The sequence below is a fragment of the Melopsittacus undulatus genome, chromosome 11, assembly GCF_012275295.1.
Source record: "Melopsittacus undulatus isolate bMelUnd1 chromosome 11, bMelUnd1.mat.Z, whole genome shotgun sequence".
NCBI classification, from domain to species: Eukaryota; Metazoa; Chordata; class Aves; order Psittaciformes; family Psittaculidae; genus Melopsittacus; species Melopsittacus undulatus.
Window position 1 is genome coordinate 782,087 of NC_047537.1, and position 24,441 is coordinate 806,527.

The following is a 24,441-nucleotide window of genomic DNA, read 5'->3' on the forward strand; positions in this document are numbered from 1 at the left end:
ACTGCCAGGGATGGGGCAGCCGCTCTGGATGTATTTTTTGGGTGCAGAGATGTGCTTGGCAGAGATCAGGGTGCCCTTGAACCATGGTGCCTTCTAAAGTAACAGAACCCCATGAGATGCTATACGGTCTCTCCAGGAAAAGAACAGGATAACTGATCCATTATTATGGAGGGTCTGCTAAGTGCCTTGGTAGTTGAGGCAGGTTCTTGTACATGTGCTTGGGGGGGAGGTTATGATGCGTTTGGGACTGAATAGCAGCAGCAGAGGAAGTTGCAGTTTCAGGCTTATAAAGCAAGTTTAATTAACATTTAATGTCCAGTGCAGGTGATTCAGGGGAAGTGCATTGGCTGGTCAGGTCAGTACAGTTCAGTGTTCAGAGCTGCAGATGCACTTCATCTCTCACTGACACCTTTGACCTTGCTCAAGGCCCCTTGTATTATGCTGCTTGTGATAACAGAAGAACATAAGTTTAACAGGAAATGTTGTGAGCCCTTAAAACAAAAATAGAGGGAATAATGTCAAGGTAAATGTCTGATGCTACAGACAGAACCGATTAGAAGTCATTAATATGTCAGGGTATTGATTTATGTGCTCCTCTGCTCTTTTACCTGCTGCAATTCGTACCCTTTGAAAGGGTGAGAACGAGGACTCTGCTTGTGCTATAGTCAAGTACACATCAAAACCAGTCTATGGTTAGTTCAGTGATGCTGGATGGACCATTTGAAGCCAAATGGCTTCCAGGGGCTGCCCATCTTAGTGCAGGAGCCGGGTCTCACCCCTGGAGCTTGGGGCCCTGGCTCTGCCTGAGGTTGATGTTAGATCTCACTTGGGTGTCTGTGCTGTGATTACATTGAGCTGTTCAATATCATGTAAATGAATGCTGCTTGTGCTGTGTTCTTATACAAGTTGGTTTTGATTACCCACCTCTTAGGGACAGATACTGCCAACCTTATCACCTTGCCATGAGTAAATTACCACTTAATGCATTGGGATTGGTTGACAGCAAAGTAATATCCTATTCCTCAGGTAGAACAGGGCCTGGAACAGTCATATGGGGAGCACATGGCAGTGCCAGGCTTTGTGGGAAACCTCAGCTTTGCTCAGCAGGTTTCTTTACAAAGCTGGAGTTTGTTTCCCTTTAGAGAATCCAGTTGTTTGATGGAAACCTGTTTCTTCAGTGTTAGCAGCTTTTAGTGGGCAGTGTATCAGGGTGTTGCTGTTCTGCACTTCACTGACTTCAAATGGAGCATCTCTGTAGAGTTGTCCAGTTTCTGCCCTGGAAGATCAGAACAATTTGGATGAACCATCACTCTTTACCCTCTGGGTCCCCATGTGTCCTCCTTTGTACTGCTGATTCCCCCAGATCCATGAGTTTGGGTTTAAGGCTCTGTGTGAACTAGGACGTGAATTTCACTGGCAACCTGGAAGGTGGAAACCTGCACTGAAGGGGCCAGTGTCTTCCTAAGCTTCCCTCTCCATGACTGGAAAGGCAGAGAATAGGAAGCAGTGGGAGCTGCTGAATGAGCAGGGTGAGAGCCGGGTTGCTCTGCGCTAGCATGAGACAGACGTTAATCCCACTGGCTCCCTTTGCCAAGAGCATGCACGTGCCACCCTTTATGTCACCCTGTTTGTTTGCTGGTTTAGTCACTTTTCCAGCCTGGAAGTGAGGACCGGCCCTGTTGGAAGCAGGGAATGGTGCTTTGAGGGGCTCAGCACCCCACTGCTACCAGGGTCAGCCCATCCATTGCCTGCTATAGTGCTCACCCCGTGGCAGTGCCAAGTAGCTCATGGGGTTGCCAAGCTCCTCTTTCAATGTCACCTCAGCTGCTTGCAGTTAAGATACAGAAGCAGTTTCCTGGAAGGACTTGCAGTTTGTATGTATTAGGGTATCAAAAGCATCATCCCACCAGTCTGCAAATACTGCAGGCCTGACTGATCAGAGCTGGGATTGAGGTTTTTAAACCTCCAAGCGGGTTTAGAGGTTGTGCCATGAACCAGTTCCAGGCAAGTGAGAATAAGCTTGAGTCTGGAATTACCCTTTCCCAGGTGAGAGGGTTTTCTGCTTACAGCCTGAAGAAAGATGTCCTCAAGATAGAGCTACTGAAATGCAAAGCTCTTTTCTTCCCAACAGAGAAATGCAGCACTGGTGACCACCTTAGCTGAACACTGCAGAAGGAAATCTTCATTTGCTTCTATGCATTAGCTGGAATTGGTAGAAAACATGCATTCTCATATATCTTTTTTTGGTGCTTTGTGGGAGGTTACCTGGTATTTACTGTCTGCCTTTGCACTAGGAGGGAGCACTCATTGCTTTCTTGCTGGGGTTAAAGGGGCTCGCACAACTGGGGTTCTCCCTGCAGATGTATAGGGTCACCTTTCCATCAGGCTGCACAGGAGCATCCTGCACAGACTTGTTTGACCAAGCACCAGTGATGAGCACAAGGAGGTGGCTCTGAACAAACCTCTTGGTTGTTTCCTACTGCCAGAAGTGTTTTCTTATTCTTCCCCTTCAGCAGCATGGTTGAAACCTCACCTTAAAGCTGGATTGTGCAAGTATTTATGCTCAGTACAGGCCACCATAAATGCCTTGGTGTGTGTTTATCTTCATCTTTAAGTGGATTACATTTAGCCACATTATGTTTGTGTGCTACTGTAGGACTTCATAATTGGTTTGCTTTGCTGAGCAGCCTGCATGCATTCAGGGAGAGGCTTAGTCCCAGGAGCTCAGATGTAAAGCAAAGAGGTGTTAGAAGTGACTTGTCCGATGCCATAGGACAGTGCTGGTGTTGGAGCTGACAGAGAACCAGGCATGGTTCCTAGACATTGGGAACTTCTTCCCTGTGAGGGTGCTGAGGCGCTGGCACAGGGTGCCCAGAGCAGCTGTGGCTGCCCCATCCCTGGCAGTGCTCAAGGCCAGGTTGGACACAGGGGCTTGGAGCAGCTGCTCCAGTGGAAGGGGTTGGAGCTGGAGGAGCTTTAAGGTCCCTTGAACCCAACCCAGGCTGTGAGTTGCTGTTACTGACAGAGCCCCTCATCCTTTGCCCATCAGTGTTCGGTGTTCCCAGCACACAGCCCGAGGCAGAAGCCTCCCTCCTCCATGACCCCCGGGACCCTTTCCTGATGTCCCCTCTCCTGATTGCCCCAGGCTCCGGTGCTGCCCATCACTCAAGTACTTGTCCTTGTCAGTGCTGCTGGGAGAGCTCGCAGTGATTTTTATAACTGTCATTGGCTTCTAATTAGATGGTTGATGCCAAAGCAATGATAATAAAAGGCTCTTTATTTAAAACAAACCCATGTGAATAATTATGTAAATATTTGTCTGGGCCAGTGTTCGCTTGAGTCCTGGGAAAGCTTTTTGGATGGATACCTTGGATATTTCTTGTGAGCTTTTATAGTAGCAGATTTCAATGAGATGTTATCTTTGGGTTTGAATTCTCCACGTCAAATGCAAGGCCTGAAATGACATCTCGGTTATTGGGTGTAGTTGATGCTTCCAAGAACAGTGAATGTACAAATCACATTGTAAACCGTTTACTAGGAACTATGTGAAGGGGGGGATGTAGGCGTGACCCACAGTTTGTAAAGCCAGTTCTTGTCCCTGCGTGACTTGGTCACCGCTGCAGAACACCAATAGTGGCTGCTGTGGGTTTAGTGCAGATGAAGGCATCATCTTATGGGAATATTGGTGCGTGATGAGCAAAACCCATCATCTTCACCTCCGTTCCTGAAGCAGTGGTGAGAGGAGGCTCCTGATGGAGGGTTTGTCTCCATCCAGGTGGGGCGGCGCAGGGAGGAGGGGCTGGGGCTGGGTAATTTGCACCTCTTTGGCTCCTGATGGCTGCGTGTAATGGAGCTGCTGCCCCTGGGTAATGAGCTGGGTTTCTCCGCTAATGACGGCGGTCAGAGATCACAAAGGTCTGTCAAGGCTGAGCTGCGGTGTCTGGTTGTTACCCTAATGCCACTTGATGTGCTCCGTTAATGGCACTAAACCCACTGCCACCGTTTGGTGCTGCTTGGACGGGGGGATGGGGCTGGAATCGTGTGTTTTAATGCAAAACCCCCCAGTGTGCCGTTTCTTAGCGTGGGTATTAGGGAAGTACACCATGTACTCGTGTTTTACTTATAATGGGACTGGAAATCGGACGGGAATGGGAGCTGGAGCGTTGCATTTGGATGAGCTGCCTCTTGTGCATGGTTGGACATCAGCAGATTATATATTATTATAGCTGGTAAGTTAAAAAACCCCTCAGCTGTTCTGAGGTAAAACAATGTTAATTCCCGGGTGATGCTAACAAAGAAATCCATTTAAACACCTCACCGGGCGTGAGATCTGCTGAACAAATATGGGTTAGAACTAAGAAAATCATTAGGAGCTTGTAAACCAGGGGGTGAGTTTCTCCCTGCTTAAGGCATCAGGCTCCTTGGCTGGGCTGTAGTTTTGCTGAGAACGGATGAAACTCATGGCTGTGGGTGGTTAATTCTGCATCATCCTCCTCCTGCTCTTGCTGTGGAAGCAGCACCCGTGTTGGTGCAGACGGGGGCTGTAAACCTGGGAAAGGGAGGGGGAAAACAGGTAAACGAGCATCAGAAACACTTCCATGAAGTCAAGCAGATCATAACTTGAAATTCGCCTTCTGGGTACGTAGTTGAGGAAAACAGGATACAGATAAAGAGCAAATGCAAGAGTTCATTGATGAAAGCATCTAAGAGAATTACTTTTGTGTTTCTTTCCCTCTGTCAAAGTATGTGGCAGTTCTGGGAACGATGGTGTTGGGCTCTGTTAAAGTAACCAGTGAAATATTCCAAATGACTTATGCTCAGTCCCGTTAACTTTGCAGGCCCCTAAACCCCACAGCGCCTGAGCGTGGGTCTCCAGCTCCGCAGTGAGTGCTCTGGGGCATCGGCTGCGGTGGGGTGCAGCAAACCCTGTGGTTCTGCTCCCTTTGCGGTGAGGAGCCAGCGCAGAGCTGCTCATTCACCAGCCCGGCTGGAGCTGCCGTGTTTATCCCGGTGGGAATGACTGTAATTATGCAGGTGCTTGTGTTAATGTGCTTAATGAAGCTCCTGGTTGGGCGGAAGGGATGGGTATGGTTATGGGAAGGCTGCAGAGAGGCTGTTTCTATATATATTCTTTCCAGACTACCTTGGTTTAGGTAGCAGAAGATGCTGAGGGAACGTGATCCTTTGCACTGCCCTGCCTTGAGCCATGTCTCCCTGGTTTCATCAAAGGAGGATGCCCTTGTTCCTGATTCAGTGTGAAGTAGCTTTGGGTACCTAAAGGAAGGAGAAAGGTGCCATCTGATGTGCTGCAGAGCCCATGAGCAGCAGGCTGGAGCAAATGGTGGCCCTGTCTGTGTCCTGCAGGTGGCTGCAGCTGGAGGAGGATGCTCACACTTGCTCCAAGAGGCTTTTCTGTCAGGTCTTCATGTGTGGTTTCCCCCTGTCTGGGAGATAACCAGGTCAGCTTCTCCCTTCCTTGGGAGAGTTGCAGCTTCTGCCCCATTAAAACTGGTTACAACCTTTAATGTGCTGCAGGATCAGACCCTAATTAAATCTTGCTGAGCTTTAAGAGCTTCATCATTACAAAGCACTTGGAGATGCAAGTGCTGTCCAAGTGCCACATGTCTGGAAACAAGTGCACTGCTTAGAGCAAAGGCAAAAGGTTGAACTTCTCTTTTCCACCTTCAGATGCACCTGCAGGAGAGCTGCAGGAGCTCTATGTTCCTGGCTTAGGTGTGAGTCTCATGCTGGGCACTGGGGAAGGCAGTGTCCTGTAAGCCCCAGGCAGAAAACAACGATCACTTGCAGGAACAGTAAATGCCCCTTTGCTTAAAGCTGCTGTTAGCCTGGAGTTAAACCTGTGTCTCATTGTGTTACTCTGTGCAGCAGGGTCACAGAGTGGGACAGGACCTAAAGTGATGCTGCTCAGATTCCTTGGGTGCTGTTTCCATCTCTTGCTCATCCATCTCTGTGCTCCCACAGGGCTGAGGCAATCAGGGACCCTGAGAGGGTTTTAAAGGATGCTCTTCTGAGTGAAGGATGCAGAGACCTGGGCTGGGAGGCAGGAGGGGAGGGTGCCTGTTCATTTGCTCGTAACTTGCATCTCTCTGTGGCTGGCTTCCAGAAGCTGCTCCTAAGCCTGAGCTCTCTTTAAGCCCTCTCAGTTAATCATTCCAAAGATGGAGTCATGCTCTGTCACAGTTTCCCTCTGCAGATCTGCTGAGTGTGTGAGTTTGCAGCTTGAACAGCTCACAAGTTTCAGGCTCCGCTCAGCCTCAGTTGTTTAAAGGGCAAGGCACCAATGAAACTTGTGCTGGAAAACCTTCCAGAAATGTCATAGTGACCCAGAAATACCCGATCCTGATGGATGGGGATTGCAGAGCTCCCCTGGGCCCTGGCTGGCTGGGATGGGAGGAGTGGGCAGGGTGGTATGTGAGGCATCCCTGGGCCTGTGAGCAGGGGCAAGGACACGGCTGGAGCTGGTGATTCACCTCATTCTCCTGCCCCTGCTGTCAGGACAGGCCCATAAAACCTCCTTGGACACTGAACAGTGGCAGTGAGCGCTGACATGGGCTGGGAGCTTGGCTTGGGCTCCCATGAATGGGATGGTTTGAGGCAGCGGGGAGGGGGTGGAAGGAAGGATTTGTGCTGTGGCCCCTTCCTGGGGAGAGCTGGGGATACCCAGCTCCAACCCCACCATCCCTGCAGGGCTGCCCATGGGCAGGCAAAGGGACCTGTGCCCCCTTTGCACCCTCAGACCTGCCCTTCTGGGCCCCCTCTCCTGCCCTTTCCCTGCTCTGGATCTTGTTCATTGCTTTTAACCAGGATTCGTGGGAATGGGGGTCAGCATCTCCTTGGGAAGTGCAGGACCCACACATGGGTGCTCTGTTCTGTGTGCTCCTGGCACACAGCAGTGGCTGTCCCCAGCTTTTGGGGTCTGAACCCCTCGGTTCCCTTCAGTGAATGGGCTCTTTGCTGCTTTTGTGTGGGGCTGGGACTCCCCCATCCCAAATGCTGCCCGTTTTCCATGCTTTGTGCCTTTAACTTCCACATGGCATTTCCAGCAGGGATTTTGTTGCGTGGTTTGATGCTGTTCTGTGGAGGATAGGCCGGCTCTGTGCTGGCTCTTTGCTGCTGCCACCACTGCTTTGGTACAGACCCAAATGATTGATTAATTTAAGAGGAAAAGATTTATGCTCACAGGAACAAAGATGATTTGATTCTCTCAGTTTAATGTGGTCTTGCAGAGCTGCTCCAGTATCAGTTTGGGGTTTTTCTTTCCCTTCTGGGATTATGCATACGATCATTCGAATCCGACTCTGCATAATGGTTTCCTTTGTTCACAGTTGGGACTATTTGGGCCTTTAAAACAACCCTATAAGGGGATGACATGAGTCACTGGTGAAATATTCAGCTATCTAGAGCAGTGTGAATTGCCGCAGCTCTGTTGCAGCAGTTGGAAGGAGCTGATGTGCACCAGATGAGTGTCTGACCTCTTTTGTAGCTGGCCTTTTCTACTCTATTATGCTCCTTCCTAGGGAACAGACTTTTATATCTTCAATCCTGCACTTCAGATTCATCAATTCTCCTCCTTAAAATGCCTTTCCTCTTTGTCCAAATATATCATTTCATTTTATTGGGCTGCAGGGATGCTGGAGGATTTAAGGGGCTGTATTAACTCCCTCCAAAGGATGCTTCAACAATAGCAACTGGAGCTTTACATGCCGATTCCTTGGTCTGTGTTTTGTCTTAGCCTCTGCCACCTTGTTTTCATCGGTTACCCCAGGGCTGCAGCTAGGTCAGCAGTGGTGAAAACTGTTTAGAGAAGAGTAGAAATCATTGAGATCCCCCAGGCAGGACCTGGAGACTCCAGGTTCTATATAAATCCATTGCTAAGTGAAGCAGCTTCCAGTTCTCATCTGTGCTTGGGTGACTCCTATGGGTCTCAGCACAGGAGCCTTTACCCCTTGGTATTTAATTCCTAGGATAAGCCATGATATCTATGTCAACCTCTGGAGAGTGAGAAGCCCTGAACACAGTGGATGGGCATCCCTTCCTCTGCTCACTGCAGGTCCGAGTGTGGTCCTCCAGTGTTTATCCAGTGCTTCTCTTTCTGGGAATGTGGTTTTGCTGTGCTTTCAGGCGGCTCTGTAGCATCCTCCTTTCCTGCTGCAGAAGGTAATGCAGTGAGACAGGACGATGCGGTGCCTAATGTTGTTTGCACAGGATATATTGATATTAATGGAGAGAAACATGGCAGTGACTTCATCCTTGTCATCTGGGTGTATGCAAAGTGCTTTATTAGCCCTCTTGCAATCTCCTCACAATGCAGATGCTGGTGATTTTCTGGTTTAAAGACAAACCAAAGAGAAGGAAGGAGGTTTAAGCAGTTGGTTAATGGTGGGCAGATCACTGCAGTGGATTGCTTTGCTTTGGCTGGGAACATGATTTTTTCCCCCACCTTTCTGTGGGATTTAAGGTACCTTTCAAGGAGATGCTGCTCTTGAAATAATCCTTATTCACTTTATCTACTGTAATTACTTGCTGCAGGATAAGACGGAGAGTTTGTTTTATATTGTTTGTTCATACAGGGAGGCTTTGCTCCCAGTAAACCTGCATCCCTGATGATGTGACACTCGGATATAAATGCCAGACTGGTGGGTTCTGTATTAAATGATGAGAAAGCTGCAGAGGGCACCTGGAATGAGCTGGGAACATAAATGCTTATTCATTCCTCACCTTGTGACCTCAAATATTTAGCAATAATTGCACATAAACCATAGGATGACCAAGTGCTGTGTCATGAAGTCCTGAAGGTCTTTGGATGCCCTTTAGCTGTTATGAAACCAAATATAGAAGAGCGGTTCTCCACTGCTAAGTTTGGTGACCTCCTCTTTAGACACCCACATGTCTTGGTGTATTACTACAAGGACAGGTCAGCTGTGCACCATGAATGTGTCTTGGGATGCTGGTGAGAATTTTGTTTCCATTTTGAAGGGTATTGTAAGGCAAAAGGTTGAAGAAAGGGGTATTTCTTGCCTCTGAGTTCTAGGGATGTGTTCAGTGCTAGTGGGATGTGTGTGACCTCAGCTTATTAAACTGCTTTGCTAAAGCCTTTTCAGCTTCTGGTCCATTGAGATCTCTGGGGGCCTCCTGCCCATTTACAAAAGGCAGTTGGAAAAGCAAGTCTGTTTTCAGCAGTGCACCAAGTGTGCAGCATCCTCTATGGCTCCACTGGACAAGGGGTCTATGGAGAGGAGGATGCAGGTGCTGCCTCACTTGAAGGATGCAAACCACTGCAGGTACAGCTCTTACCATAGCAAGGACACCAGCCTGGCTGGGGAACTGGTTTCCTGTTGACTGGTGGGTGCATGGTCCAGGCCCACAGGGGAAGGAGCAGGTTGGGGCATGGTGTGGGAAAGCATCCCTTGCATTTCTTCCTGCAAACCTTCTTGAAGGGTTGGCTTTGACCTCTGGGGATGTCCAGGGAAAGCTTTTCCTGAGCAACCAAATGGATGTAGTGGAGCCCTTGGGCAGGTTTCCAGATGTAAAATGGGAAGTAATGCTCAGTCTTGTTCCAGGGCTCTCCATGCTGCTGGGTGCAGGCTTCTGGGGCAGCCTCTGGCCTCATTTTGGCTATTTAGGGTTTGCCTCTGTGTACTGGGTCTGTTGCTACCCTCCTGCTCAGCAGGAACGGGTCTCTTTGGGGAGCCCTGTGCATCTCAAGTGAAAGAAGGATCCTGTGTAACACTGCATAGTAATGTCATTCATGAAGAGTGAGTAAAGAAAAAAGCTTTCATAAAGCGTCCTCGGATGAAGGCCAAGCTCAGTGCAGGCTTGCAAGGAATACCCTGTAGGACCTGGTTTTGGTCAGCCTGGTCTCTGTCCATATGCATGATGCTGTCGGGGCTCCTAACGGGAGCCAAAGCTGAAAAGTCCAGGGCAATAAACTGATCAGCGGGGCAGGAATAGGGGCTGCTGCTGTGTGAAGCTCATCTTCCTTCAAGGAGCTGGAGACTTTCATGCTGTTTAAGTCCTACTCAGACTGATTTCTTAGTGCTGAAGAGCAGCACAAGTGCTCTGTAGGGCTTCTGCTGCCTCCTCGCATCCTCTTTGATTTCCAAGAGCAGAGATGAGACATTCATGCACATCTGAGCAGAGGTTATTTCCTCTCCTGCTGGTTACCTGTGGGGTTTGGAGTTTGTTTGTGCTATACTCAGACTATTTTACTTCAATATCTTGCTTTGACCTAATCCATCATTATTATGGAGGTAAAGAGGATTTTTCTGTAAAATGAGGATGAATTAATTGCATGTTGTGTTTGGAGGCTCCCATCCTGTGTTTGAATCATCCCTTACACAAGTGCTGCACCAAGGTTCTGAGAATGAGGGTGGTGTTGCCCAAAGGGCTCCAAGCAGGGCATGAAGTGCTGAGTCTGCTGCCTGTTTGCAGCAGGTCCAGCTTCACTGAATGCCCATCACTGTGCTCTGACCTCTGTGGGAGCCTTTGGCAAGCGTTCTGTTCATGTATAGAGCTGCTGAAATCTTCTGTTTTCATGTCAACCTTCCTGTTAGTGCACTGCAGTTTTAGCTACAAGATGATCCCAATGAGCAGCACTTAACTCATCCAGCACCGTACACTTCTCTCCTATGAATGCCCATGACTGGCTCTGCTGACTGCCAGGGCTCCCTTGCCACAGGAGATGATGCTCACACAGCTTCTGTCCCAACAGCAGCCAAGCCTTTGGACTATGGGTTCCTCCTGCAGCCGTTTCTGTTCCTGCCCAGCCCCAGCATGGCCACGCTCTGCAGGATGGTTTATGTGCAGTGCTGTGAGCCAGGCCCAAACCCCTGCACCCTGGTGGGGACTGGGCTGATGTCAGGAGTCTGGAATTTGCATCCCCTCCCCCTTGCCTTTGCCTTTTTCCCCTCTCCTCCCTAAATCCATGTTGGAGGCAGCTTAGGAGCTGGCTCATTTGAATGTCTTGGAGCACAGGGAGGTAACTGGAAGCAGAGCTGGAGCTTGGTTGTAATTTTAGTTGTTTAAATGCAGTTTGGGCTCTATGTATGCAGATATTCCTGTGTGAAATGAAACATGATTGAAGGAAGATCCAAGTGTCAAGGACAGCTTAGACAAATGTGTGTCATCCATGTACTAACAGGAATGAGAGATGAGGAAGCAGCACAGCTGTGTGCTGCTCAGGCCAGGCTCTCAGCTGGTTTATCTGCAGCACTGACTTGGATCTGCCATATGTTTGTAATCTCTCATTGAGAGCCCAGCTTCTCAGGATTGTGGAAACTTTTAAACACTGCCTAACAATGTACATGGATTTTCCATGCAAATATTAGGCTGATCTTCTTGGTAACCAGAACTTTTCATATTGTAAAAGATCTGTTCATGCTCTTTCTTTCCATTGCCTGGGGTGTTTGTGTTCAGCGCTGATGGCCATGCTGTAGCCCTTCCCCATGGATGAAGCCAGTTGCATATGGCACATCCCTTGCAAATCCTCTCTTTTTCCTGCCCTAGGAGATGTGTCCTTTTTGCAGCAGCAGTAATGCCACACACCTCTCTGAATGCAACTGGGCTATTTGTGATCATTCTGTGAGCTGCATCCCTCGTGTTGCCTTGTCTCACCCCAGGCAGGGTTAGATGCTGTGCTCAAATGCTGTGAGGCTCTGGGTGAGCCCATGGGCAGCAGGACCAGCCATCAGCATCATAGCACCACGCTGGGATCCTGTTCTATCATACCCTGAGGCATGGCTTGTGGTTGAGCTGTTACCCAGCTAGTGTGAGGTCCTCTCTTTCTCTCTTTCTCTCTTTCTCTCTTTCTCTCTTTCTCTCTTTCTCTCTTTCTCTCTTTCTCTCTTTCTCTCTTTCTCTCTTTCTCTCTTTCTCTCTTTCTCTCTTTCTCTCCTTCTCTCCTTCTCTCCTTCTCTCTTTCTCTCTTTCTCTCTTTCTCTCTTTCTCTCTTTCTCTCTTTCTCTCTTTCTCTCTTTCTCTCTTTCTCTCTTTCTCTCTTTCTCTCTTTCTCTCTTTCTCTCTTTCTCTCTTTCTCTCTTTCTCTCTTTCTCTCTTTCTCTCTTTCTCTCTTTCTCTCTTTCTCTCTTTCTCTCTTTCTCTCTTTCTCTCTTTCTCTCTTTCTCTCTTTCTCTCTTTCTCTCTTTCTCTCTTTCTCTCTTTCTCTCTTTCTCTCTTTCTCTCTTTCTCTCTTTCTCTCTTTCTCTCTTTCTCTCTTTCTCTCTTTCTCTCTTTCTCTCTTTCTCTCTTTCTCTCTTTCTCTCTCTCTTTCTCTCTTTCTCTCTTTCTCTCTTTCTCTCTTTCTCTCTTTCTCTCTCTCTCTGTCTCTCATGATGTGTGGTTGTTCTGTGTGGTGTGGGTAACCCTCCAGGGAAGCTGTTCAGGTGTTTGCTTCGGAACAGCTTTTTGGGTCAACCAACGTAAGAAAAAGGAATGGGAATGTTTGCATCTGCATGAAGGCAGCTTCTGATTTAAAGCCTTTCTCTCAGATCATGAATTTCCTGTCTAATGCTTACTCTCCAGGATGTACTTGAATGATGGAGATTGAGTGAAGACATCCCATAAACCTCACTTCTGTAGCTGGCAGTGTGCTCTCCCTTCTGCCCCAGTGCAGGCAGCTGTTCCTCTCTCAGCATCTCTGACCAGCAGCACAGTGTCCTGGCTTTGAAGCTGGTATTAGCAATGTATTTGCAGATGTATTGAAAACGTATTTCATCTGGTTTTAGAACTGTGATGATTGATTTGTGTGATGCTGACTAACAGTGATTTGGATCTGAACAAGCGCCGCTCCTGTTGCCTGCTAATTCTTGTTTTCTGCTTTTCCTTTCACAGCTGAACCTGCAGACCTCTTGAAGGTATTAGATTTCCATAATTTACCTGATGGTATAACAAAAACAACAGGGTTTTGCACAAGCAGAAGATCTTCAAAAGAAGCAGATGTTGCTTACAGAGTAACAAAAGATGCTCAGCTTAGTGCTCCGACAAAGCAGCTGTATCCTGGTGAGTCCATGGCTTTTTATCTGTCATATGGAAATACCTGATCCTGCAGGCACATGTAGGGCACTGCACAATTCCTTCACTTTCCAAGTCGCTTGGATAATCCCTTGGCAGGAAGTGATTCCAGTTTCAGGGGGCTGCAAACACTCAGCCATCAAATAACCTCCCAGTAAGTGGTTCTTGTACCATTGCACTTGCACATGGTGATGGGCTTTGCTGCAGATGTGGCCAGTGCCTACATCTGTTCTTCCCATGCTAGAACGTTTCTACTGTCTCATTATCACTGTGATGTCCAGCTGGGGATAGAGACTTGGAAGATGCAAAGGAGCACAGACTGCATCGTGTCTGTGGCGTGCCAAGCACAGTGGGGTCTTACTCTGTGGCCGTGTGTCTCTCACAGCATAAATAATCACCATGTAAGAAACAGACTGCCCCGTGAGAACAGATGTCCCAAGGAAAGGGTGTGAAGAAATGGGAGGTTCGTTAGGGAAAGCCACGGAGATGGAGAAGCTCACAAAGCATTGACAAAGCCATTGAAGAGCGGGTGGGCTGTTGCTGCTGTTTCATTTGTCACTCAGGATGCTCTGGGGTTTCATTTTTCAGCCCAATGGACAATCATTGCTGCAGAGTAAAATGTGCTTGTAAAAAACCTGTATATAATGTAGATCCAAGCTACTCTGCCCAAGAGCTTCAGTCTTGAACATACACCATACAAGTACCATAAGGACCACTGCTGCATCCCAGTTTTACATGGGGGAGTGCAGGGACGCTGGGAGTAGGCATGGTTTGTAGGACTTTGTAGGGCTGAGGAAAGTGCCTTTGCTGAGGAAGGTTTAGCAGCGAGGCAGAAAGATGCTGGATATAACTGCTCTGTGAAGCAGTGATGACTTAAGCAAAGCAGACACACACACACATCTTCCTTTGGTGTTTGTGAGAGAATTAATGACAAAAATGCATGAGCTAGATCCCTGGTAATGTGCTGTGCCACCACTTCTAATGAACATGCTGTATCTATTAGAGCCATCCTGTCGGTGGCCTGACCGAGGATGCTGAGGCTGGACCGCTGCTGTGCTGGCATCCTCCACTCCTGTATTTCCTTCGTTGCATCTGTTATCATTAAGGTTGTTTTCAGACTTCATTATTATCCTGCTGTGACAATAAGCAGGTGAATTATGTTTAATCTGTGGTGAGCAGGAGCATACCCTGTGTCTCGCATATGGGGGGAGAGCATCTGTGCCTGTGCTGTGGGCTGGTAACCCTCCATGGCACAGTTAACCCTTAGCAAAGGAGCTGCTTGCCTTTGCCTAAAGCCCTGTTTCAGTGTCTGCAGCAGTGCAGAACAGACCCTGGATTTGTCTTTATTACTGCCCTGGGCAGGACAGTCCTTTCTGACTATAGGTGATACCATCATGTGCTCAACTGCACCCCTCGGTCAGGTTCTGACTTCATGTCCCAGAGGGTTGTGCCTGTGGATGTGTGGAATATTGAATCCCAGGGATGAACATTCATTCAGGAGCCCTGCAGTGACCCCTGCATTCATCCGTCTGTCCCAAGGCAAGATCAACTCAACCTGACCATTGCCTGTCTAACCACTTTGATGTACTCTTTCCATGTACCTGGAAGAGCTTGAAGTTTTGACCTAACTGGCATCTGTGCTTCAGAAGTGCTTGAAGAAAGTGGTTCCAGTTTGGAATATACACCTGTAGTGGATCTGAGAGCTTCCCAGTAGCCACTGTGAAATGTTGCCTGATCACCACTAGCAAACAGTGGTGATCCCAGGAAATAAAGACAAGGATGGAGTATTCTGGTTAATGTAGCAAGGAGACCGGATGGCACCAGGTTAACAGAACAAGACAATATGCAGAACTGAAGCATGGTAACAGGAGAGAACTCGGCATCGTAGGAGATTCTCTTACTGCTGTCCCACTTTCCTTACATGTCCTCATTGAGTTCTTGGTTGTGCATCTGCTGTCGTCCTTGGGTGAGAAGACCTGGATGGTGTTTCCTTGTGTCATCAAGCAACTTTTCAGCCATGTAATCATCTGGACAACCCTGTGGTGATGGAAGCAGCTTTGTCCCTCTCTGGAGGCTTCCAAAGTCATTGAGTCTTCTCTGCTGTTTGCTAAGGAAATGGGAAGAGTGAAGAACCCCCAGTGTTTTCCATCAGATGAACAGATGTTTGCTCAGTGCATCTCCATAAATAGATGTGACTTCAGCTCACACTACCAAATGAATGAGAGAGGAGATAAAGATGACAAAGTAATTGCAGTGCAGCATACCAGGGGAATGTGGGTTTAGTGATTTCCTATTAACAGGCGGGTTATAGAGCACCCGAGGCAAATGTACACTGCACGTGATGGTTTGTGCTCATTAGAAGCTGGTGCTTTGCTAAGATGGCAGTTTGATGGGCTCTGCGTTCTGCTGCCACAGCCAGCAAAGCAAGATGCATGTAAAAGTTTATCTGTTTTATAAGCTCACAAGAGTGAGATATCCTGCGATGCTCCAAGTTCTGCTTCCCAGCAAAAACAGAGGCAAGAAAGGCAAAGTTTTCAGTGGCAAACAGCAAAACATCATTTGCATTCTTGAAGCAAACTCCATGTTCTGCACACTTCCTGTGGGTGTCTGCATATGTGTGTGTTTAAGAGCTCAGACCTCTCTATAATAGCTCGAGCAGTCCTCTCTGAGGAGAACAAGTCATTCTGAAGCTGAGCCTGCTCAGATGAAGAAGGCCAGAAGCTGGTGGCACCCTTGAAGAGCTGTTTCCCTTTGAAGAGTGGCTCTGGGAACGACACCATCTCCACAGCAGATCTGCTTTGTGTTTGAGTTGGGAACTGGCTCGGGTCGTTGCTTTTGCTGACTTGTTGCTATTCAGCAGCTAAAGCTTTTCTTCCTTTCCAGCTCAGCAGCAGGGCTCCTTGTTTCAGGCTGTGTCTGGCTACACCTGCAGGCTCTGGGTTAAGATGGTCCTATCTGCCCTGATCCTGAACATGAGCTGGTACAGAAGCCTTTAGTTCCTGGTCCTGATGCTCAGATAGCAGCAGCTCAGCCTGGCTCTGCTGGGTTGCATATTGGGGCATACCAGGGGTGCAGTGTGCTCAAGTGAAGCCCACAGCATCAATGTGCTGTGCAGGAGCTGTGTGGGGTGGAGGGGTCTGTACCCACCCTGGACCTCCTCACCTCTTTCCAGGACTCCATCTGCAGAACTGGAGTCTTAACCCTGCACTGCCTTGCAGGCAGTTGCATGTGGTGAATGTGAAAGGACTTGGCCACAGGGTAAGGAAGTGATGCTCAGCTGAAGTCAGCATTGGAGCAGTGCTGTTGAATGATGGATGTGCAGCATCTCTCAGCATGAGCTTGTTTGAAGAAATGAATTGAAGATAAGGGCTTAATCCCAGACCAGGTGTTGAGGGGTTGTCTCCATTGTCTTTATCAATTGACCCAAATCCTGTTGTATTTATTACTCTGTATTTATTAGTACTTATTAGTGCTTCATATATTTATTATGATGCATATATTAGTATTGCTGCCGGTGTGGCTGTGTTTCCATACATCATTCAAGAGCCTGGGTCACTTCTAGCTGTGACAGTGAAGCCATTGTTGTTTTGCCAGGACAGCAGAGCAGTACAGAGTAATGTCAGCTGTAATTCATCCATCCTGGTTATTTGGGTTGAAAATCTCACATTGCCATGGAGACATCTTAATAATGAACAAAAAATTAGAAGCAGGTTTTTAATGAGTTGGCAGCTTGTCCATGCTGAAGGTACCATTGTGGCTTCCTAATGACATTTTGGACATGAGCTATTTTACATTAAAGGCCCAAAACTGTAGCCTGTAATTGGAACCATGAAGGCGTATGGTCTTGATTCAGCTCTACAGGAGGATCTGTGTACAGCAGGAGGGAGATAAAGCTCAGTGGTTCCTATGGGAGGCAGGATAATAGGATGCCTGCATTTGCCAAACATCTAGGTCTGTGTCCTAGGGGGAAATCAGGCTATAATCGTGGCATTTAATTACTGACTATGAGTCTTCTATTCAGAACACTGCCTTATGCTTCTTTCCAAATGTTATTCAACCAAGGTGAGGGATAGTAACCGGGTGCAAACAGTGTGTATCTCTGTAGGTATCCCCAGCTCTCCCCCTGTGTCCTCTGTTTGCACAAGCTGTTTGTAGCAGTGCTGGGTTTGATGCAGCCCAGCCTGCTCCTGCCTCCCTCTCCCTGTGCTAGGCAGGCACATGCATTTAGAGCACTGGTCATAGAAGTTAAAGCAAGTCCCAGGCAGAAGAGGAGAGGTTAAACTCATGTGTTTGAACTTGCTGGTTTTGCTGCGGTCAACACTCCCATGGTCCTGGTCCCCTCCCTGGGTCAAGATCCCTTATGCAGTCCTGGGCTGCTACCTAAAAAAAGCCTGCAGGGCTGCAGGAAATGGATTTGAAGCTTGTGGGCACAGAGCTCGATGGTTGTGGTGGTTTACATGGCTACGTGTCTGCATTTGGAGCTGATGGGTTGTGGTGTTCCCGTTCTGCTTGCTGCCGGCTGCCACACGTCGCTGGTCCCAGCACAGCCCGGCTGCCCCACTTTACCCTGCCAGGGTTTAAGATTTCTCAAGCAGATACCCAGGGGTACAAAGCAACCCTTGTTTCTGAAGCCTGGACCTTAAAGGAAAGATCCCCTGCAGGTCTCACACTGCTGAAATGCAGCATCTGAGCAGGTTGTGTGTGCCCTGTGGGTCTCCTCTTCAGGGATCATTTGAGCAAGAAATCCCTTTTTAAGATGTCCCGTTTGGGATGTGCATCCAGGATGTTCAGCTTGGGCTCATCTTCCAGTCTGAATGGCAGAGAAATCCCAAGTTAGGGGAGCTGTGTCCAGCCCAGGGTGTGATCTGATGCATTTGTCTGGTGTTTCAGGGGACTGAGCCTTCCTCCTGTGCAGAGCATCTGCACTGTGCTGACAGTGCCTGCTCCATGCTTTAAGCTTCCAACCCTTGCGAAAGCACAGACAGGCATTGCCTGAGCTCAGACAGGGTGGCTCTCCTGAGGGCAGAAGGAGCTAGGAAATGTTGAATGCCTTTTAACATGCAGACAAATCAGTGTCCCCTGCTCCCTGCCAGGGTTATTTCTGTTTGCAGATCTCTTCTGTCTGCACCAGTCCCGAAAGCCAAAGCCGCAGACACAATCTGATGCAATTCCCTTCTCCTTTAAATAAACCCCTCAGTGTTGTGTGTGCTGCACTGGCACTGGGCTGCTTCATTCCCTCTGACATCTTCAGTTGATTTGGGGACCTCATGATACATGAAACAAAGTCTCTGCCTTGTCTATTTAAAAGCTCTAGAACATGCTAAGGAAGGGTTAGGTGCAAATAGTACAGATTGAAACCAGCAGGGTTTTTAGAGTCCCTGTTCCCCAGCACATTTGGGTCTCATCCCAAAGCAGCAGATCCCTTGCCATCCTTTGCAAGTTCAAACACAGGGTGGCTTTTGGCTCTGTGACAGATTGCAATACGGGCTGGAAAATGGCTTTCTGGTCATAAATGAATGATGCTCAGAGATGCTCAATTCTGTGCTTGGCTTTTTAATGGGCCATTAGAGCAGGTAGCCCTTGGGGGTTGCTCTACACTGGTTTTGCTGGTGCAGTCTACTTTGGGGTGCAGTCCATCCCAATCCTTTATCCCAACAGGCTTCAGGGGAAAGCCTGATTTTCACCTGGCAACTAAGATGCTGCCCCATATCTTTTGGGCTGCTGATCTGCACACATCTGGAAAGATAAACCAGAGGTGTCCCCAGGGTTATTAGGCAACAGGACTTCTGTAGGGTTTAATCTTCAAAGAAACCTGACTAACCTCTTTGCTTTTCCACTCCAGCTTCCCCATTCCCAGAGGACTTCTCCATTCTAACCACTGTAAAAGCGAAGAAAGGAGGTCAGTCCTTCTTGATCTCAATTTACAATGAGCAAGGGATCCAGCAAATTGGTGTGGAGTTGGGTAGATCTCCTGTATTCCTGTATGAAGACCATACAGGAAAGCCAGGCCCAGAAGACTATCCTCTCTTTAGAGGCATTAACCTAGCAGATGGCAAGTAAGTGAAACTTTGTGCACAAAGGAAAACGTACATTGTTTATATGAATACCAGCATGTTGAACATTGTGTACGCTAGGAGTCATGTATGTTTAAATGTATATGCACACCTTTGACTACTGCCGAGCGCCCTAACCTTGAGCTTTGCCCTTTGGTGAATAAAGGCTGCACCTGTAAGGTGAGAAACACCATTCAGTGCAGATTGGCACTTTCGGGGGCAGGAACAGTGATTTCTGTTGCATAGAGCCTGAAGAAATCAGTTTGTCTTGGAAAATGCGACTGGGTCTTTTGCAGGATGTGATGAGGGTGGAAAAGGGGAATAGCCAGGGAGTTATCGGTGGGGTTTGCCCTCTGCTTCTTCCTGAAGCCAGATCTGGTGTGCTCCTGCCTGTTCTGGAGGGCTGAGAGGTGAATGGCAGCATCTGTCAGCCTCTAATTCAAGTGGAACCTTTAGGGTATCCCGGGATGGTTTTCCTGTGGTTGCAGATGGTGCTGGCATGAAGATCTGCAGAACACCCGTTCATGAAAGCCCCATTGTTATACAGTTGTTAGCTTGCTCCTGTAAGCCCAGGGCTCTGTTTAACACATCTGGGGCTGTTCTTCTAGGTGGCACAGAGTAGCTATCAGCGTGCAGAAGAAAAATGTCACCTTGATTTTGGACTGTAAAAAGAAGATAACCAAGTTCCTGGACCGAAGTGACCATCCCATCATTGACGTCAATGGCATCATTGTATTTGGAACAAGGATATTGGATGAGGAAGTCTTTGAGGTAAGTCATGCCAATGGACAGCTCTGAAGATGTTCCACAGAGGCGATGAGCTGGAGTCTGATTGATGGGGTGTTTGCAGCTCAGTTTTGGAACTTGTGTTGTGGTTTTGCATTATGGAACACTGTTGTATGACATTTATATCCTTGTGAGCTTTTGTTTCAACTAGGGAGGTTCTTCCTGTAGTAATGATGCAAACAGTGGGCCCAGTGTCCAGCTGGAGTGAACACCTCTGCTCCTCATGCTCTTGCTGGGGTTCAGACTAGCCCCTGCACTGGGATTTTGTGTATCTGTAGCTCTTCAGCTCATTTAGCATTGGGAAGTTTTGCTTCCTCCCTGTTAGGATATAGGGAGAGTTGCAGGGGCAGTAAATGGAGGCTGGCGAAAGCAGCTCCTTTGCAAGTCACAGTTCACTCGGGGGCTATAGGGATTTGCTCTTTTCACATGCATTGTCCATCAGTCCTTGGTTTCTTGCACCATGACATAAGGGTCTCTTCTCACCAGCTTGCCTGGCAGCCCTGTCACCTCCCACACAGCAACTGCCTTCAGAAATCAAACCAGCATCGTGATGGGCGGAATGTTAACCATGAACTCCCTCGTTTAAGCAGAGAGATGGAGGATTATTTATAGCCAAGGTACATATGGCAGAAGTTCTTCCCATAGTTCAGCAGCTAGTTTAATATATGCATTTCCCCAGCAATCTGACTTCAGTGCTCTGCTGCACTTGTGAGCCTTTCATGTGTATGAGAATCTTGTCTCCAATCTTCCTTGCAAGCTAGGATTTCTTACCCGAAATCAGTGCCAGTGCATTGGAGTGTAAACTAAGACCTATTGATCTCTATCTCCTTAGTTTTATTGCATTTCTGTGGAGGAAGAGCTGTATCTCCTGGGCCTCCCCAACCCAGCAAAGGGATGGAGCACATCTCCTAGCACTGGATAATTGGAGCTGAAGCCAAGCCAGCTCTTGTCTGCATTTTGCTGTCACTCAGGAGGAAAGTTCCAGTCTGTTTAACATTAGCAGCATCTGGGAGCTGGTCTGCTGTAAACAGAGCAGGAACGCATGGACTGAGGGTTGCTGCCAAAATCCCACTTACAGAGTTAGAGCTGAAGCTCTGAATTGTATTAAATTAATAGAAATTCCCTGGGAAGGTTAACAATTAAAATGGGAAGTAAGAGCTGGTTTAATGGGCAGTGGAGTGCCTGTTGCAAAGGTTGGACCTTCGGGCAAGAACATCAGTGGCTGCACGGGATGCTGTTGTAAGTGGAGTGCCCTGAGATTTGGGATGTTCCTGGGTGGGTTTTAGGGCTTACCTGGATTTTGGGTTGCTGATTCTTCTGCCAGGCCAGGGATTGCACAGTGATGGGTGTCAGTGCTGTTCCAGCACCCATCAGCCCTTCCCATGGGGCTGGCCACTGAGAAGTGGACAATTAGCAAGTATTGTCTCTGCCTTATAGCAAGTGTTCTGATACTGCACAGCATGTGTATAACCTCCCTCTCCAGGCCTGGGATCTGCCCTTTCTTCTTTTGTCACTCTCACCAGACAAAAAGGGTTTTCAGTGCATCCACACACTAATCAAGACACCAGAGCTTTAAACTGGATGTAATGAATAGGTCCCATGAAGGCAGTGGACTATAACCTAATTTCCTTCATAACTCAGCAACTTAATTTCCTTTGGTCCCTCCTTTCTTTCTGCAAGCCTAAGCAGAAACTGCGAAGGGAAAATGATGGCTCAGAACAATGGGAAATGGGTGTTCACTGCCCAGTGATGTATTCCTGGAAAGCTGATAATTTCTGGCCTGAGTGCAGAATGATGAAATGAGGCTGCTGCTTGTGCTGGTGGCAACTGCTCTGCAGACCTCAGCTGAAGTGATGCTCTCCGGGGCTTTCTGCACCCATGGATTGGGGTGGTTCTTCTGATTGTCCCTATTGCTGCAAATTAGAACAGCCCCGTTTGCTGGGAGTGGGGTGGAAGGCAGCGCTGGGCCAGGCTGCATGGATCAGCAGCAGTTGTAAGTCATGGGCATTCATCTCATTGTGGTCAGGACTAAAATGCAGTGACCCCCAAACACACGTTGGTTTGGAAGCTGCGGCTCCTCCAGCTCCAGGTCCAGCTGGGGCTGCAGGAGGAGCAGCTCTGCTGTGTTTGCCCATTGAGCACCCAATGGGGACTTCCTCAGCATCCTCTGCTGCAGCAGGAGCCCACTGGGGAAGGGCAGTTCCAGAGTGCTTCTCCAGCACAGCATTCTTCCTCCCATTACCAAGCACTCGGTTGGGGCTGTGTGGGTCTGTATGGCTGCAGAGGTTTGAGAGGGGCCCAGCCTGGAGGCCAGCTCACACAGATGGGGTTTTGTGCTCAGCTGTTGTTCAGAACACACGTTTACAAACGTCAGGACAGGCTCACACGCTGGGGTTGGGAAGTGGCAGTGGCTTCAAGCTGTGACTGAGGAGATGCTCTTGTGGGACTGCAAAGGGCTTTCTGCAGCCAGAGTGGAAGAGGGAAGGAACAGCCCATGGTGCAGGACAAACACTTGCTCTCTGCTTGCAGGCTGTAGTAAGCAGCACTCCTGCAGCTGCAGCAGCACTGGAGGAAGTCAGATGTGAATGATCTTGGGTTTAGAGGCTTGAACTGTTTCTTTGGGTGTGCTTGTGTTTTAAACCATGGCCTAGCACAGTCTCATGGTGTGGGAGCAGGAGGATGAAGTTTGGGAAAACCCCTTGTCCAGAAGGCAAAGCATCCTCTGCCTGAAACCCAGGGGGATTATCCAAGCCATGCTGGTGATGTGGCCCCACTCCACAGTGATGTCCTGCAGGAGATGCCTGCTCCAGGCCTGTCATATCCTGCAGGAATCACTTTTCTGGGCAGGATCCCATCAGCTCTTGTGGGGATAACAAACTGAAGTGTGAGTCCTTCCCTGGCAGCAGCATATTGATCCTGGGGCTGCCCCATCAGCCTTTGCTTGAACTGATGGATCCCTGGGAGCCAGTGCTGAGGCAAGAGCTGAGTGAGCTGAGCCCCTCTCAGGCCAAAGCTTTGCCTTATTCAGGGTTTACTTGGCTGTTACACGTACACCTGTGCTGCACATTGTAGCTATCACACCTGGCTGTGGGCTATTTGGGTGCTTTGTGAGCTTTACTTTGAGAGCGTCCTTGGGAGATGCTCATGCCAAGGAGCTTCTGCTCTGTTCTGGGTTCAGGGGACAGCACTTACCTCCCTGTGCCTTCCTCCTTCTCTCGGGATGAGCAGCCTGGCTCTGATACCGTCTCTCTCCCACCCATACCCAGAGTCTGGCACAGTTTGTGTTTAGCCATAAGTGTGCAGCTTTATCCATTTGAACATGGGTGCGGACGGCACCTCCCCTGGCCTTCCCCTTGCCGAGGTGGTCTGATGGGGAAGCAGCTCAGCCGGCCCTGGGCTGAGGCTGTGGGACTGGTTTAACAGATGTGGGTTGAAGTTCAGGCCCTGGCTCAGGAAGGTCTCTGGAGCTGTGCATCAGTCCCAGCAGTGGCTGGTTTACAGCAGTGAAACCCCATAACCTGCGGCTGGAAGGTGCTGCACAGCCATTGTGGCAGGTAAAAGTCACTGTCCTGGGGTGGATTAGGTGAACTTAACCCCTTTGCCAGGGGTGCTGTGAAGCATCTCATGTAATCCCATAGGAAGAAGTTGGGATTCTGCAGCAGTGTGTGGCTCAGCTCTGCGGCTCAGCATCCTTCTGTGGACCTGCACTTCCCAACTGATCTACGATATCCCATGTTGTGTTCTGATCTGTTGGGAAAAGACTGTTGTGTGAGGCTGCTGTGCTGCTGAAAGCACTGCACAGCACCCGGCTGGCAGAGCTAGGGTTGGTGTCATTAACGTGGTGGGGTGGGCATTGGCATTTGTAAGGCTGATGACAACACCCTGGTAACAAGTGGGTACATCTGATGTCAGTGATTTTTGGTTCATCTGTGTAAGGTTTGGCATGATTGTTCCACAAGAAAACTGGTGTTTTGGCCCTCTGGAAATCACACTGGTTTTTGCAGTAGTGTCTGGGGTAGGTGAAGTTGGTTTCCCCTCAGTGGAAAAGCCCAGAGCATGTGTATATTGCTTTTTAAGGTTTATGTCTTGTACTGCTGGCTCCTCTGGTCTCCTTTGTCCGCCTGGGTACCCCAGTGGTGTCCCATTGGTCTGGTCCCTGCTGTAAAACCAGGAGTGTCCCTCTGATCCAGCCAAACAAGGTGCAGAACGAGGGTGTTGAGGACACCTGCAGACACGGCAGGATGCAGGGGAACGTGAGGGGCTGACAGGGGGTTTGCTGTCAGCTCATGCGCTGCTGGGATCTGGATGGTGCTGAAAGGATGGTGCTTTTCATTCTCTCTCCTCCTTTGTGTGCTTGGAGAGCACGGGTGAAATCAAGACATGGGGACTGAAGGGAAAGAGATTTGTGCTGAGGTGAGCCAGAAAGCCCAGGCAAGGTGCCAGAGGTGCTCTTAGGGCTGCTCAGTGTTTCAAGGCGCAACAAGACAAAGCAGAATAGATGCTACAGTGCTCTCAGCAGAGACATTGGGGCTGTTCAGGTGCTGTGTTGCTCTCAGGTTGAAATGCCAACTCT

At 48.7% G+C, this 24,441-nt stretch overlaps 1 protein-coding gene across 1 annotated transcript in view; it reads left to right on the forward strand.

The window, feature by feature from the left end:
* Positions 1-24,441, forward strand: part of COL5A1 (collagen type V alpha 1 chain) — a 129,853-nt gene that overhangs the window by 14,504 nt on the left and 90,908 nt on the right. Inside the window, exons 2-4 of the mRNA XM_034067678.1 lie at positions 12,850-13,017; positions 18,872-19,085; positions 19,691-19,853. Of these exons, the coding sequence (XP_033923569.1) occupies positions 12,850-13,017; positions 18,872-19,085; positions 19,691-19,853 (545 nt within the window). The remainder of the gene's footprint in view (positions 1-12,849; positions 13,018-18,871; positions 19,086-19,690; positions 19,854-24,441) is intronic.